The sequence below is a fragment of the Brassica napus genome, chromosome C7 (genome assembly GCF_020379485.1).
Source record: "Brassica napus cultivar Da-Ae chromosome C7, Da-Ae, whole genome shotgun sequence".
Lineage (NCBI taxonomy): Eukaryota > Viridiplantae > Streptophyta > Magnoliopsida > Brassicales > Brassicaceae > Brassica > Brassica napus.
Genome location: NC_063450.1, coordinates 46,178,953 through 46,193,702, shown reverse-complemented (window position 1 = coordinate 46,193,702; position 14,750 = coordinate 46,178,953). Strand labels below are relative to the sequence as shown.

The following is a 14,750-nucleotide window of genomic DNA, read 5'->3' as shown; positions in this document are numbered from 1 at the left end:
ACTTTGTTTGATATCTTAGATATAGGTTTTTTTTTTTGAAACACAAACTTCCATTAATCGAAAAAGTTAAACCCCCGAGTTCAAAACAGGGGAGAGACTACAAACATCACGCAAAGCTTGTTTTGCTAATGCATCAGCTGCTTTGTTTCTTTCTCTAGGGAGCCATTCAAACACAATAGATTCAAAAGAAGGAGCTAAACGAAGGATATCAGAGACTATTCCATAAATTTCAGGGGGTGGTTCCTCCGAAGTGATGGCTTTGATCAGCTGTTGCGAATCCGCCTGGCAGCGTAATTGAAGTAATCCCTCTGCTCTGGAAAAAACCACTGCTTCACAGAGAGCAAGTGCTTCTGCCACTAGGGGGGTACTAACATAAAGGCAATGAGACATGAAGCTAGAGGTGACATCCCTGTCAATAATTGTCCAGCCAAGTCCCGCCCATCGTAGGTCTGCTCGCCACGCTGCATCTGTCTGGATGATGGTAGATTCCCCTCGAGCAGGGGTTGGTTCTCGCAAGGGGATTGCGGGTTTTGAAGGCACCGTTATCTGCTCTCTTAACCATTCCTGTGCTGCTGTCACCGCTCTAGTAATGATCTCCTCCGGTGTGGTGGTCTTGTTGTTGAAGATCCTGTTGTTTCTTGCTAACCATAGTGACCATAGGATCCAAGGTGCAAGGGGGCCCGAGGAAATTCCCGACGGAGGAAGGCATACCAGTTTGGAGAGTCCTTGCCAAGTAGTAGTCAAATCTAGCAATCTTCTAGAATCAATACTAGATGAGAAAGAGGCTAGCTTCCACACCTTGTAGGCTATATCACAATGAAGGAAGAGATGATTGATAGATTCCACATTACTGCAGCTTTTACAGGTTGCGTCCACGTTGATGTTTCTTGCAGCTAGCTTATCACCAACCGGTAAGGCTCCTTGGAAAATCTTCCAAAGGAAGAGCTTGATCTTTGGGGCAACTTGCAGGCTCCATATGCCTTTTTCCCAGTCGAAGCCGTTGTCTGTGGGTTCTGTAGGTCGGTCCTTGCTAAGTTCCAGTGCCTTTAAGTATCAGTCTTTGTTGTATATTCTCCCGACCTGGTGCTTAGCCAAACCAATTTGTCCGGGGCGCCAGACTTGCTGGGTTTGATGCTGAGTATAGCTTCTTCCTCATGTGGCATTATCTGTTGGATCAGCTCTCGGTTCCAGTCAGAGCTATTAGGTAGCAGTAGCTCTCGGACGGTTAGGTTCATGTAGTGTTCAGGTGGTGGCCCCATAGGGCGTCTCTGGGATGTTAAACTGAGCCACGGGTCAGACCATGCATTTATTTGCTCTCCATTTCCAACAGCCCACCCTACGTTTTGTGCAATCAAATCTCTGCCGATAAGGATGCCTTTCCAGCCGTGTGACTCGACCGACTTATGTCCAGCGTCAATGAACTGCTCATTACCTCCATACTTTCCCATAAGGACTCGGCTGCGTAGACCTGATGGGTTGTGAATAAGGCGCCAGCTGAGTTTAGCTAGATAGGCGTCATTAAAGTGGGGGCTTCACGATTCTTATATATACACTTTGCTTCATAGAGTGTACCAGATTTTAAATCTTTCTTTCCTCTGAAACAAAATGGCAGATGAATCCACCTCTCCCCGTCAATGCTGTGACATCTCATCGCCTAATAACACTTACAATGGTCATTAACATAAGGCAATGCATGCGGCATGCCTGATGAGCTAATTGCCATGAACACTTAAGCGTTTTTTTTTTCTCTAACCATTCACTTCAAGAATCGGCTAAAAAGCGCCTGAGCCTAATATTCTTCTGATGTAAATCAATTGCAGAATCCTCAGGTAAGTGTCTTATTTTAGTAGAACTCTGCCTGAATCAACCCTAAAACAGAACTTAATGGTTTTTTTTTGTCTTGTAGTTTGTAAGGGTGGGTTAGTTTTATCTTCCTGACCAACTTCAGAAGTAAATGTCTTATAGAAGAAACCCGAGATTCGAAGGATTGTGTATTTTCCACCAAGTTTGTTTCTTTGTCTTACTTCCTTTTGCCCAAGGAGAAGAATGTGGTGAGAGTCACTTTGAATGTTACTTAATTTTTGGGCACAACTGTAATAGATCTAGAAAGCTTAATTTATTTATTTGCTAAATACCAAAAAAATTATTTTCATACTGACCCTGTGAAGCAGGATTATAAGAATCGTCACTTCTTTTGGAAATTGAGTTTATCTATGAAGAATGCGAAAAGAGAAGCCAAGAGAATGGGAAAGGCAATGAGAATGATAGCTACAAGAGCCAAAGAATCATATCTGAAACCAAAATAGTCTTCCACGAATGCTGAAACCTTCTTCTTCTCTCCAAATGCCATAACCTCATTCTCCATATCTCCGTACTGAGATGTAAGCAATCCATTCAAAACCCATGACGTAGGGCTCAAGTAATACATCCATATCCACCATTTCGGAATGCTCTGCATATCCAATAAAATTCTCAACATGTTTTGATCTATTACATAACTTAGAGAGGTTTGTCACTCTTTTTATCTTGGTTAGAAGATACTTACAGGTTTTGGCATGACATAACCAGCGAAGAGATTAACCATTGAGTAGAAGCCCGAACGGAGAGTAAAAGCAACGTGAATGTTTGGGGTGATGACGACTAAAAGCACGCCAAAGTAGTTGAATATGAGCAACGAGCAGAAGACTGCATAGAAGCTCCAAAACACTTTGTAGACCGAGAAGTGATAGCCAACCATAGGATATAAGATTGCCATACATAAAATAGACTGGACTAATGAGTATGGAATCTCAACCAACACCTACAAAATTTAGGGCTTCAGCTCAATGCCAAAGCCATGTTTACTTTGTATTCCGTGTACAGTAGAACCTTTATAAATTAATACTCAATAAATTAATAATCTCTATAAATTAATAAATTTTGTTCATCCCAATTTGGACCGGTATATAATATGATATAAATCGATAAAATAATAAGATAATAATATTTTTAAAACTTCCATATAAATATATAGTCCCATTAAAATCATAAATTAATAATATATCTATATATATTTTTATATAAGTACAAACTAAACATTATATTATTGGTTTTAAATTCACAATGAAAATACATCTATTTTTCTCAACATTTTACTATATTTTGATAATATTTAGTAAAATTATATCGAAAACCACATAACAACATAAAAATATATACCAAATAAAATAATTAAACAATATAAAAGTCAAATATTTTATTTTTTTATAAACAAAAATATTCAAAAAATGGATACAATTTTAAAAAGGAAACTTTGGTAAATTAATATCTCTGTAAATTAATAAAATTCTAAAGTTCCAACATTATTAATTTATAGAGGTTTTACTGTATGTGGATTGATCCGAGGAAAATGTGTTAACCTGTGCAAGGGAGTACGCCCATGAGGTGTACATTTGAGCAAATCTTTCGCGGTAGAAGACATTTCTTTCGGTTGCAATGCAGAACAACACTGTTGAGCAATTGTTTATTCCAGTGAAAAGAACCACCGTGTACATTGATCCCAATACATTGAAAAGATCTTGTTGAGTGTTTCTGCCAAAGAAGAAAGGTAAACACAAAGTTTTTAGAGACAACAAAACTTAAAAGAAAGGATGAGAGAAGAGAGTCTAACATTTTCTTAGCCTTTTGCCAGAACAAAACGCCACAGATCACAGAGGTGAGACACATGAACATGATGCGAGTAAGATTGTAGGAAGGGTTTCTCCAATAAGAGAGTTGTTGTTTCCATAGGCATGCCTTGAACTGTCCCCAACCCGTTTGAGCATATCGCGTCGAAGAGGTTAGTTCTTGTGTTTCTGAAGATGTACCTCTCATTTGCTCTATTACTATGTTGTTCTCCCTGCAACAAACAAACAAAGGTAAGCAAGTTCCAAAGTCCAAACAACAGTTTCAAGCAAACAACATCTATATACTTACTTAAACAAAGAAGATTCCTTGTAGATTTGGGCCAAATCAACACCAAGTTTGTCTTCTGATGATCTTGAAGTAATGTCTAGTAGCCAAGTTGCTGGATTAGTGTTCTCTTTCATTTCCGGAACTCCAGGAATTCTCTGCAGTTGAAAATTACTATTGTAATTTGTAAATAATGAAAAAAACAGTTTTAGTATATATATATATATATATATATATAGATATCATAGAAACTTTTACCATAAAGTAATCAATAACATTTCTTGAATGTTCTCCAAGAGGTCCATGATAGATAATCCTTCCTCCATTTTTCATCAAAACAAGCTGCAGTTGAAAGTTTCATAATGTAGAAAAGAGACTTTTAAAATGGGGATGTGTGCTATTTTCACTATTGTTACCTCATCAAATGCTTCAAAGATATCAGTTCCCGGTTGGTGAATGGTGCAAACAACAGTTCTGCCAGTCTCTGTGATGTTCTTCACAGCTCTCATCACAATCGCAGCAGCTCTTGCATCTAATCCTGTGGTTGGTTCATCCATGAATATGATTGAAGGATTGGCAACCAGCTCCACAGCTATAGTTAGTCTCTTGCGTTGTTCTGTTGTTAAACCGCTAACTCCAGGAAGTCCTACTATGGAATCTTTAATGTCCTCCAGCTCTATTGTTTCAAGAACTTCTCTGACTATTGCCTTTAAGAAAAAAATCAAGAAAATACTCAGACAAATGAGAACTAAAAGGATGTAATAATTTTTGATTTCGAACAAAAACTTACACTCTTTGTTTCAGAGTTGATGCTAGAAGGAAGTCGAACCAAGCAGAGTATTCCAAGGACTCCTCTATGGTTAAATTAGGAGAGTGAATATCAAACTGCTCACAGTAACCTGAAACCCTTGCAAATGTTTCTTGAACCTTACGGTAACCACCTACTTGGATCTCTCCTTCAATGTCACCGCGTGTTTTCCTTCCAGAAAGAACATCCATCAGAGTCGTTTTACCAGCACCACTCACACCCATTAGAGCAGTGAGAACACCAGGCTTGAATGCGCCTGTAACGTTAGAGAGAAGCTGCACCTTCTTGCCCTTTAGCATAAATAAAAAGTTTAAACTCTTGTCTTTTGTTAAAAGGGTTCAAAGAAGTTCGTAGATACTCAGTTTACCTGAGGAGTTTGGACGAAATAACAGACGTCTTGAAATGTGAAAGTTAGGGGTTTGAAAGGTAATGCATTTTTGGACTGGGAAGCAATTTTAGAACTAGACTTATTATGGCTTCCAGAACTTTGAGTGTTATCAACTGGATGAGCTTCTCTGGACAAGCAAGGCCAATGGGACCTGCCCCTGAAGATCAACTGAAGCTACTAGTGAAAGATCTTCTCCTACCGGATAATGGTGGTTGGGATAGAGAAAAGATCCAGCAGTTGCTACCCTTCGAGGAGGAAAGAATATTGTTGATCAAGCCAAGCAAAACAGGGTGTCAAGATAAAATTATCTGGCTAAAATCTAAAGATGGAGTCTACTCAACAAAATCTGGCTATTGGACAGCATGTGAACAACGAGAGATGCCAGTACAGGTCCAACAAGTGCCCCCTTTTGACTGGGAAAAAGGAATATGGAAGTTGAATACTGACCCAAAAATCAAGCTGTTTATTTGGAAGATTTTCCAAGGAGCTCTCCCGACAAGCGAAGCACTGGAAGCTAGAAATATAAATGTGGAAGCAAGGTGTGTTCGATGTGGTAGCCCTGAATCTATCAATCATCTCTTTTTTCATTGTGAGTTTGCTCAACGTGTATGGGGCCTTGCCCCCTTCACCTCCAACTTTGATGCGAGAGGACTGGTAGATTTAGCTGCAGAGTGGAATGGGATTGTCACGAAAGAGTGTCTCCCACCAACTGGAATAGCCACCGGAAAACTTACTCCATGGATATTGTGGACAATCTGGAAAGTTCGTAATGAGCTGATCTTCCAGAACAAGGCTGCTTCACCGAAGGAGACTATGTTGCGAGCGATAGTCGTGGCTCGAGAATGGCTTAATGAGCAGATTGCAGTATCTCACACAACAAGGAAAGCAGCGGGCGTCACGACGAATTTCGAAGGTTATTTAAAAATTCAAACAGATGCAGCATGGCGCATGGATAGATCGGTGGCTGGACTAGCTTGGACAGTACACAACGAGGAAGGGCCCAGATCGTTTGCTTCTCAATGCTACTACGTTGCTTCCCCACTTATTGCAGAAGCACTGGCTCTACGGGAAGCTATCACTATGAGTTTTTCTCTGAACCGCCGAAGACTTCACTTTGAATCGGACTCTAGACAATTAATCCAAGCAGTCAATGGAGGACACCCCCCACCGGAGATTTATGGTTTAGTTGCTGATATCTTAGTTCTAAGTTCCCTTCTTGATGCTGTTTACTTCGGTTGGATCCCTAGGGACAAAAACAATATCTCTGATTCAGTAGCAAAGAATGCTCTGCTCTCTGCAGTTGCTGTAATGAACCCTCCTTTTGGAGTTTAAGTTTGAATGAAAGTTTGTGTTCCAAAAGAGTGTTATCATCATCACTAGACACAATCGCACGAGACCTATTTGAAGCTGAAATTACAGAAAGAACAAAATCAATAACATATAGATGTTGATTGTTTTAGTTTTTGGTTTTTAGATTTTAGATTTTAGTTTTTAGATTTATATATTTAGGTTTTTAATTTTTAGATTTTAGTTTTTAGTTTTCTAACTAATAATTGTAATTTATTTTTAAATAATACAATAAAAATATAACTATATATTTTAGAGAAAACATTAAAATTAATCAAAATATTTTCGTTGTTTGAATGTGAAAATATTTCACATATAAGTGGTTTTCAGATTTTATTTTTTTATTTTCATGTTTTAGTTTTAAAATGTATGTTATAAATTATTGTATTTTTGTCAAAAAAAAATTAGAGCAATGAATATTTTTTGATGAAATTTTAAATTTATTGATTTGAATTATGAGTGATTTTCAGGTTGATTTTTTTATTGTATTTTTTGTTTTTTCTGTATTTATTTATTTTTATTTATTTTAAAGCTGTAAAAAATTATTAAATTATGTGGAAGTTTCCATTTTTATCATTATAATTTATTAAAATATTATGCTTGTTATTTAAAAAGAAATGAAAAAAGTATTAGCTTGTTTAAAAAAAGAAATTGTCAAAAATATATTTTACTAAAAATAATCTAAAAATATGTGTAAATAGTTAAAACAAAACTACCTAAATAAAAAAGTATATAATTCATCTAGTGTTATTATATTATATTTATATTCATAAGTTAATAAAAATATGAAGTAGTCGTACAGATTCTCTAAAAACCTCAAAAACATGGATTTTGGTTTTCATTGGAAATTTGTCTAAACACCTAAAAAACTAGTTTCCCTATTTTGTAGGGAAACTATTTTGTTAAAATCTTGATTGGATAAGAGAACTTTTTTTTAAAAAAGTAATTAGATCCTGACCTGCGCGCCAGCGCGGATATGAATTTTCAGTTTTTAATTATTTATTTTATTAAATAATGTATTTGTAAAATTCATTCATATAATATTCATTAAGTAAATTTTTTTTTTGCATCTTAAACTATCTATTTTTTTTTACGAATGTGTGATATCATATAAAAAAAATAAAAAATGAGTATACATAGTTAATTAGATAATTGTAAAAACATAATTTTTTCTTTCGTTTGCGATATCATATAAATAATGATCCGCCCAGTTAACAAAAATCATGATTTTTTTTATGTGTAATTTTTTTTTTTGACCATTTCCTTAAAACTATATTAAATTTTGCATATTTTAATTAGAATATTTTTAATATCTTTACCTTTTTATTTGAAATGCAACTCAATATTTTTTTAAAACTTATAACAAAATATTTAACAAAATATTTTTAGAATTTGTATGAAAAATATGAAAATTACATTTTAAATTAAAATTATCCTAAAATATGATAAGTTTTGATGTAAACGAAAACTCAAATTATGTCAAAAATAATTATATTCAATGATAATAACAATTTAAATTGATTATTTTTAAAAAAATACATTTACAAAAATAGTGTTTGAAAGAAAATTCATTTCTCTTTCAAATATAAAATGAAAATATTATAATTAAATAATAAAAAATATAAATAAAAACCATAAATTTAGCAAATGACAACTGAGTTATATTATGCTAAAATTTTATTTCTAACAATTTAGCAAATGACAAATGAGTTATGAGCAAATAATACCATATAATTTTTAAAAACATAGTCATTCTTAAATATTTTTTAAATAAATAACTATTTTTTAATTTAACCAACTGAAAATAATATCCGTACAATTGTGTGAGTCAAATTTTAGTTTTATTGATGCATGTTATATATTAGTGCTATATGTTTTAGGTAACATTTTAATGATGCACGTTTTTTAAAATCTCCATTATTAAAATTATGCACGTAAGGATAAATCATGAGTTTTTTTTGTTGATTAGATGACATTATGTCCAAATTTATTTAAGGATATTTCATTAAGGTAACTGAAAAAGACAAACAATAAAATATGAAGATTAAATTCATTTAAGCATATTTCATTAATGTAACTGAAAAGACAAGTAATAAATTAGGCAGTTTTATTCGTTTTACGATATTTCATAAATGCAACTGAAAAAGACAAGCAAAAAAATAGGAAGTTTAATTAATGAAGTAAGAACATTTTCAAATGGGTACTTCTCTTTTAATAATATAGATTTTTGTAAATTTTAGGAAATCTGTTTTCGTAGAATTGTGATTGGACGATAAAATAGTTTTTTGAAAAGCAAAAAGCAAAAACCATCTTAGAAACTAGAAACAATCATCCCATATACTAACTTCTACCACTCACATATCTAATTATATAAAGGAGTGTTTAACTTTCTCCTAGGCTGTCCACATAGGATTCCAGATAGGAAACTCGCTTCATATAATCGTGACACGTGTCTTCCCTAAACAAAACTCATCGTTCAGTAAGCGCTTTCTTAAACTCTGCTTTTCACGAACAGCCAGACCAGCCGTAAATTTTTTTAGGGTTTGGCGTTCTTCTTCCACAATGAATCCAAGAGTCTTTTTCTTCTTCGATCTCTGCAAGGCGGTGTCTATATTCCTCTAAAATCACTAATTCATCGATCTTTTTTTTAGAATAGAAGTCAGCCCTATGTTTTTCAACCGTGGAGGTGAGATTCAAACGCGGTGGAAAGACTTTCCGTCACCGGCTGATCCGGAAATCAAGTGATTGAATCAAGAGCAGAGACAGATGGGTTTGGGTTTGATCTTGGACTCAACGAAGGATGATGAACCAGATCCATATACTCGCGGATATGGTGGGTACTTAGTCTCGGACCCGATATGCTTCTTTTTAAAGATCACTTTCTCCTCAATTTTGTTCGTTTATGTCCTCAACTTCTATAAAGGTTAGCGTTCTTTACTAAAAGATGATTTAATCTATTTTCTGTGATATACTCCTACTGGATTCAAATGTGTATTTCTTCAACTATGTTAAGAGATTAAAGACTGTGATGCATGTGTTTCTCACTGAGTTTCGTATGTTTGCATTTGGCTTTAATGCAGCATTGATTTTAAGATAATAGTGTACTTTCGTCGTTCTAATAGTGTTCTTAGCATACGTTGTCCCACTGAAAACTGAATTAGAGAGGATTAAAAGTCACTATCAGAAAGGATCTCTTTATTTTTATTTTTCTGTGCAGTCTACTTAATACTATGGATGATGCTTTGAGGATATTTAGTTTTTTTTTTTAAACTGATAAGTTCCTTTGCAGCTTTATTACCGAGGGGCAATTGGCATTTTGCTGGTGTATGATGTAACAGACGAGTAATCCTTTAACAGTAACTTTTGCTTCTGTCTAAGCATAACATCTTTGATTTTTACATTTTTGCTCTGTTCTGGACCTGTTTTCTTGACCTTATTGCAGATATTAGGAACTGGATTCGTAATATCGAACAGCACGCTTCGGAAAATGTCAACAAGATCTTGGTAGGGAACAAAGCCGATATGGACGAGAGCAAGAGGGTACAGTGCACAGGAGTTTCATTTACACTTACCTTACCACTTCCTGATTCACGACTAAGTTTACATTTTTTTTGTTTCAGGCTGTTCCAACATCAAAGGGTCAAGCACTTGCTGATGAATATGGAATCAAGTTCTTTGAAACAGTAAGCCAAACATGTATCATGAAAACTTATAAAACTCCATTGGTTATTTGTTTGCTTGCGTGGCTAATAAGTCATTTCACATGACAGAGTGCCAAAACAAATTTAAATGTGGAAGAGGTTTTCTTCTCGATAGCAAAGGACATTAAGCAGAGACTCACAGATACTGACTCGAGAGCAGAGGTAAGAATAAATAAAAATGTAAAGGTGCCAACACGTCACTCTAATGTTTTAGTAATTACCTTTAGATCAGGCTCTGTTTTCTTAAATGATTGTCTTTCAAGTGCTTTTCTTTATTTCTGCAGGATGAAAAGAAGTGTAACCGGCAGTTTTTGTGACATGCTCTTCGTAGCACCGTCAGACAGGAGCTAAGGTTCATAATTTAAAATAAACAAAACTTTCTCATATTTTTTTACTTCATAGTGGATGAGTATTAAGTTAGCTGGTAAGTTTTATTTTATACTTGCAACTCTTATATTCTCCCCAATCTGTTTCATGATGCTCTTGGAACTGCTTGCAGTGATGGTATGTAGGGTTACTTGACTCCATGTTCAGGGGAGACTCGCCTGCCTATATTCAAACCCCCCAATGGAGGGTCTGGAGGACATCTTGACCAACCAAGTCATGTGAGATCACTGACCTAGATCACAGGTTTCTTCTAATGGAAAGAATGTACTCAACTCATCGAATGATACTTTGAAGATATAAGAAAAACAACATCTAATAGTGTACTTGAAGATCATAATACTCCGGAGAAGATGTTATTTCTTATGTTTATATTTTATTTTTTCTGACATTATATATTACATTACAATTCTTTAGATCAATCTATTGAACCATTACTTTATAAGGTAATAAAATAGTTCAATACTCAAACAAAAAAAAGTTTAGTTACACCAAACTTTGTAGATAAATTCTTATTATTATTCCCATACCAAATATCAGAACGTATATTATTATCTTATATCCAACTTAAAAAATTAAAAAAAATTAAAATTGAATAGTATATTCTAGATACTATTAAAATTATCTGATTTATCAATAACATATAAAAATAAAAATACTATTTAAATGATTGGTATGTAATCACTCATTTGTTAATAAATTCAGAAAATAGTCATTTATGGTATCTTTGAATTGGAAAATTGTAAATTTAGAAAAACTATTTACCAAAAACAATATGAACATTGATTATTTTCATGAAAATGTATAGATATCAACCAAATTAAATTCTAAAAACAGACTATAATCTCACCGAAGGAAAAGGTTGTGGGAACATGTTAGAGAAGGCTATAAATCTACAAACTCACTACTTATCACATCTATCTATTTTACTACTTTCATAAAACATAAAGAATGGTATTATTTTTAGAAAAGGATATTATATTATAAGTATCAACTAAACAACTTGACAAAAACATATAAACAGAAATAAAAGTAGATAACCTAAAATAAAAAAAAAACATATGAAAGATATACACTGTCAATTTAGAGTAGAACATAGCCCAGATATACAACGCAATGAAATTTAGGTTGGACATCATGACCTCAAAAAAATTAATCGTAAAATATAAAAGATCAACAAAAATAATGATTCATACATAATATATAAGCAATTATTATTTAAAAATATATAATAAATTTTAAACAAAATATATGAATTCTCTGCATTACTCACAATAAAGCATATTATAGTTAAAGTTCTCTCTCATAATAGTAAATTCAAAAGAAAATGTATAAGAAAAGAATAATTCATATTTTATGTGCTGAAATTTAATCATAATTTTGATTAGTTTTGTTTATTTATTATTATAATTATAAAATAGTTACATGATTAAAAGTAAAATTTCTTTTTAAGTCTATGATTTGTAAAAAGGTAACAAAATAATTTGTGAATGTTAGCATTACTTTAAGAGTAAACTAAATATTTTAAATATGTTTCAGAATTTAAAATATTTTTATATTGCTTTTCACTTGCATACCCGTCCGTATGGCGGGTTTTACCCTAGTATTATATAAAAGATGGTTTGTGAACTTACTCGTTAGAAATGTCAAAGCCAGTACAAAAACAATATTGAAGAAGAATGTGAAGCCAATTAAAGCACCAAATGCACCCCAGTAAGATTGATCACCAAAGTTCAGCCCTCGAGCATCAAGAACTTCTTCCCCTAACGTTCTGTTTCCAGATGTTGTCTAATGGAGATGATATACAAATCAATAATGAAGTAAAAATTTAGCTAGAAAATGTGAAAGTTGTGTAAAGAATTCATTACCTGACTCCACCGTGTAGAGAAAAATTCATTTGATGTTAGACCAATCTCAGCATATGACAATGGAGACAACCAGAAACCCCACTGAAGCCAAGCAGGCATGGACGCTGGAATATAAAAGAAAATCATTACAATGAATCTTCCAAAAACTTATTATGAAACGTGTGTTTCAAGTAACAAAACTTACGTTTTCGAAGGACGAATCCTCCAAATAATGAGAGAAGCACTATAGAGACTGATCCCATTGTTGTGGCAAGAACAAAATCTCGAAAAGTGGCAGCTATAGCACGGAACATTGATATGCATGAAAGGTGTAAAGCAAAGAAGATCAAGAACTGGCGAAAGAACCTGAAGAAAAGAAAATCTGAATTAGCAGATAAAGTTTCTTGAATTGTACAAAACATGTTTGTGAATGTGTTACCTGACAATATCAGGACTATAACCAATGACATAATATGTCAACGAGGTCCAGAGAAACGCTTCAAGAACTGAAATGGGTATCTTTAAAATAGCTGAAGGAACTGCATATGCCCAAGCAGGATAAAAGTACAACTCTTTCTGCTTGTAGAACACTGAAAGCCTTGAGATTGTTAGTGTGAGTTCTGGAATTCCATCAGCAAGCATTTTAAAGATTGAAAAGAACAAAGAACCCATAAGATAATTAGCATTGATAACATCTCTTTTAGAACCAGTCCTTAGATAGACAGTCATTGTAATAGATCCAATGCAAATCAACTGCATTATAAGGGTAAAATGGTTTAGCATGTAATGGTAATTAAAACAAGTATAGATTTTCTGGTAAAAAAAAAGACAAGAACTTACGAGTCCAGACTTGAATACATAAACAAAAGAGTTTCGTTTCATCAGAAGAAACTCTCTCCTTGAGCAAGCTTTTAACATCTGCCAGTTATTAAGTGAGTATTTTCTTGAGCATAAAGCATCTTTCTGAGCCTGAGACTTGTCATGTGTCTTGGAGAGTTCCTCTTGTTGTTGTAACCCAAGCTCAGACTTTTTGAACCTCTCAATAAATGAGTCAATGGAGACATAACAATATGGTTTGTCTATGTGACACCAATACTGTTCTTGATCTTTCCTTGAGATAACCTCCTGAAGAAATTCAGCAACAGATTTTCTAGTTGGACATTTAAATCCACAATCCTCAAAGAATCTACAAATATAATCCCTTGGGCCAATGTAGATTATCTTTCCTTCTCCCATAAGAATCACATCGTCGAAAAGCTCAAACGTTTCTGGTGCAGGCTGAAGCAGTGAAACCACTATGGTTCCTTCAGACAGAAGTGCATAATGTTGGAGACAAGATACAATCTGGAACGTTGTTGAGCTGTCCAAACCATTTGATATTTCATCCATGAACAGAGTTTTGATTGGACCTACGATCGTCTGACCTGCAGTAGATAATATATACATACCAAATATGAAGTTTGTCTTGAAAGATATGAGAACCAATGTGCATGTGAATGCTAAAGTACCTGTAGTTAATCTTCTCTTTTGGCCACCAGATATTCCTGGTCTTGATGTATCTCCAACGCGTGTATCTGCACAGAAACTGAGTCCTAGGATCTGATAATAATAATAATAAAACAGATGCATTAATAACTTCAGATAAGAACAGAAAACACTTCTGAAAGTTACCATACCTATAGGATATAATCAGTTTGCAGATTAGTTTTTGAACCTTCAATAGAAGTTGCCTGTCATGATATAGAATTTTTTATATTTCTAATTTGAATTCTTTTTTTTTTGAAACATTTTTTTTCTTCTGAAACATTCTAATTAGAATTCTTATTATATTCATATTAAAGCACAGCAGGATTTTTTACCTTCATGTATGCATCTATATCAGGATCAGGAACTATTCCTTTCAGTTTCTCCCTTCTACTAATCTCTTTCATAGTTTCTGTTATGGTAAAAATGTTTAATGCAACAAGAACTCACCAAAAAGAAATATTTGGATAATTGTTTTCCTCACCTAAACGGCTTCCTGTGCCTTGAAAACATCCTGAAAAATCGAGTGTCTCTCTCACAGTAATATCTGGAATGTGTAGATCATTTTGACTTACATAATTTGATGTTTTTTCAGGAACAAACTCTGATAATAAGTGACCGTTGTAACTAACGTTTCCTGTAGTCTGTAATGTGGAAGGAACTCATATGATTTGTGAACAAAACATATGAGTCAGTGTTTGAATTATCAAAAACAAACCTTCAAAGAATGGTCGAGTCTTCCAGCTAGTGCAAGTAGCAGACTGGTTTTACCACAACTAGGAGGACCAAGCAACAAAGTCATTCTGCAAATAAACAAACGT

General features: G+C 33.9%; 3 protein-coding genes across 12 annotated transcripts; 1 reads left to right on the top strand and 2 right to left on the bottom strand.

The window, feature by feature from the left end:
• Positions 1 to 2,185: 2,185 nt before the first annotated feature.
• Positions 2,186 to 5,037, bottom strand: LOC111208104 (ABC transporter G family member 43-like). Its single transcript, XM_048764306.1, has 8 exons — positions 4,723 to 5,037; positions 4,347 to 4,637; positions 4,189 to 4,272; positions 3,955 to 4,088; positions 3,650 to 3,877; positions 3,399 to 3,570; positions 2,546 to 2,800; positions 2,186 to 2,452 (listed from the first exon to the last, which is right to left on the bottom strand). Exons 1-8 carry the CDS (start codon positions 5,035 to 5,037, stop codon positions 2,186 to 2,188), a joined length of 1,746 nt encoding a protein of 581 aa, XP_048620263.1.
• A 3,925-nt stretch (positions 5,038 to 8,962) lies between these two features.
• On the top strand, positions 8,963 to 11,000 carry LOC106434373 (ras-related protein RABE1c). 10 transcript variants are annotated; one of them, XR_007326238.1, is made up of 7 exons: positions 8,966 to 9,306; positions 9,763 to 9,815; positions 9,916 to 10,013; positions 10,094 to 10,156; positions 10,244 to 10,336; positions 10,459 to 10,526; positions 10,674 to 11,000. XR_007326238.1 is itself a non-coding variant. In XM_022706106.2 (6 exons), the coding sequence occupies exons 1-5, from the start codon at positions 9,240 to 9,242 to the stop codon at positions 10,489 to 10,491; spliced, it is 444 nt and encodes a 147-aa protein (XP_022561827.2). In that variant the 5' UTR covers positions 8,965 to 9,239; the 3' UTR covers positions 10,492 to 10,526; positions 10,674 to 11,000. The 10 variants fall into 10 exon arrangements, 3 of the variants coding, with proteins under 3 accessions (XP_022561827.2, XP_048618810.1, XP_022561826.2); XR_007326237.1 differs by having other exon boundaries at positions 8,967 to 9,396; XR_002660025.2 differs by having other exon boundaries at positions 8,963 to 9,396; positions 9,763 to 10,013; positions 10,459 to 10,598.
• Positions 10,570 to 14,750, bottom strand: LOC106434354 (ABC transporter G family member 42-like). The gene is made up of 9 exons (XM_048762852.1): positions 14,648 to 14,750; positions 14,414 to 14,573; positions 14,265 to 14,341; positions 14,082 to 14,135; positions 13,914 to 14,004; positions 13,246 to 13,829; positions 12,845 to 13,158; positions 12,611 to 12,771; positions 10,570 to 12,530 (listed from the first exon to the last, which is right to left on the bottom strand). Exons 6-9 carry the CDS (start codon positions 13,792 to 13,794, stop codon positions 12,391 to 12,393), a joined length of 1,164 nt encoding a protein of 387 aa, XP_048618809.1. The 5' UTR covers positions 13,795 to 13,829; positions 13,914 to 14,004; positions 14,082 to 14,135; positions 14,265 to 14,341; positions 14,414 to 14,573; positions 14,648 to 14,750; the 3' UTR covers positions 10,570 to 12,390.

What these genes read in the sequence shown, in the direction of transcription:
- LOC106434354 (XM_048762852.1), bottom strand. Translation starts at nt 13,794, where the DNA reads ATGGATGAAATATCAAATGGTTTGGACAGCTCAACAACGTTCCAGATT. An exon ending in ATGTATTCAAGTCTGGACTC is followed by an intron (nt 13,159 to 13,245) that starts GTAAGTTCTTGT and finishes CTTATAATGCAG; the next exon opens with TTGATTTGCATTGGATCTAT. An exon ending in TATAGTCCTGATATTGTCAG is followed by an intron (nt 12,772 to 12,844) that starts GTAACACATTCA and finishes TCTTTTCTTCAG; the next exon opens with GTTCTTTCGCCAGTTCTTGA.
- LOC106434373 (XM_022706106.2), top strand. Translation starts at nt 9,240, where the DNA reads ATGGGTTTGGGTTTGATCTTGGACTCAACGAAGGATGATGAACCAGAT. An exon ending in GAATCAAGTTCTTTGAAACA is followed by an intron (nt 10,157 to 10,243) that starts GTAAGCCAAACA and finishes TTCACATGACAG; the next exon opens with AGTGCCAAAACAAATTTAAA. An exon ending in ATACTGACTCGAGAGCAGAG is followed by an intron (nt 10,337 to 10,458) that starts GTAAGAATAAAT and finishes TTATTTCTGCAG; the next exon opens with GATGAAAAGAAGTGTAACCG.
- LOC111208104 (XM_048764306.1), bottom strand. Translation starts at nt 5,037, where the DNA reads ATGCTAAAGGGCAAGAAGGTGCAGCTTCTCTCTAACGTTACAGGCGCA. An exon ending in TCTTTGAAGCATTTGATGAG is followed by an intron (nt 4,273 to 4,346) that starts GTAACAATAGTG and finishes TTTCAACTGCAG; the next exon opens with CTTGTTTTGATGAAAAATGG. An exon ending in GGGCGTACTCCCTTGCACAG is followed by an intron (nt 2,801 to 3,398) that starts GTTAACACATTT and finishes TAAATTTTGTAG; the next exon opens with GTGTTGGTTGAGATTCCATA.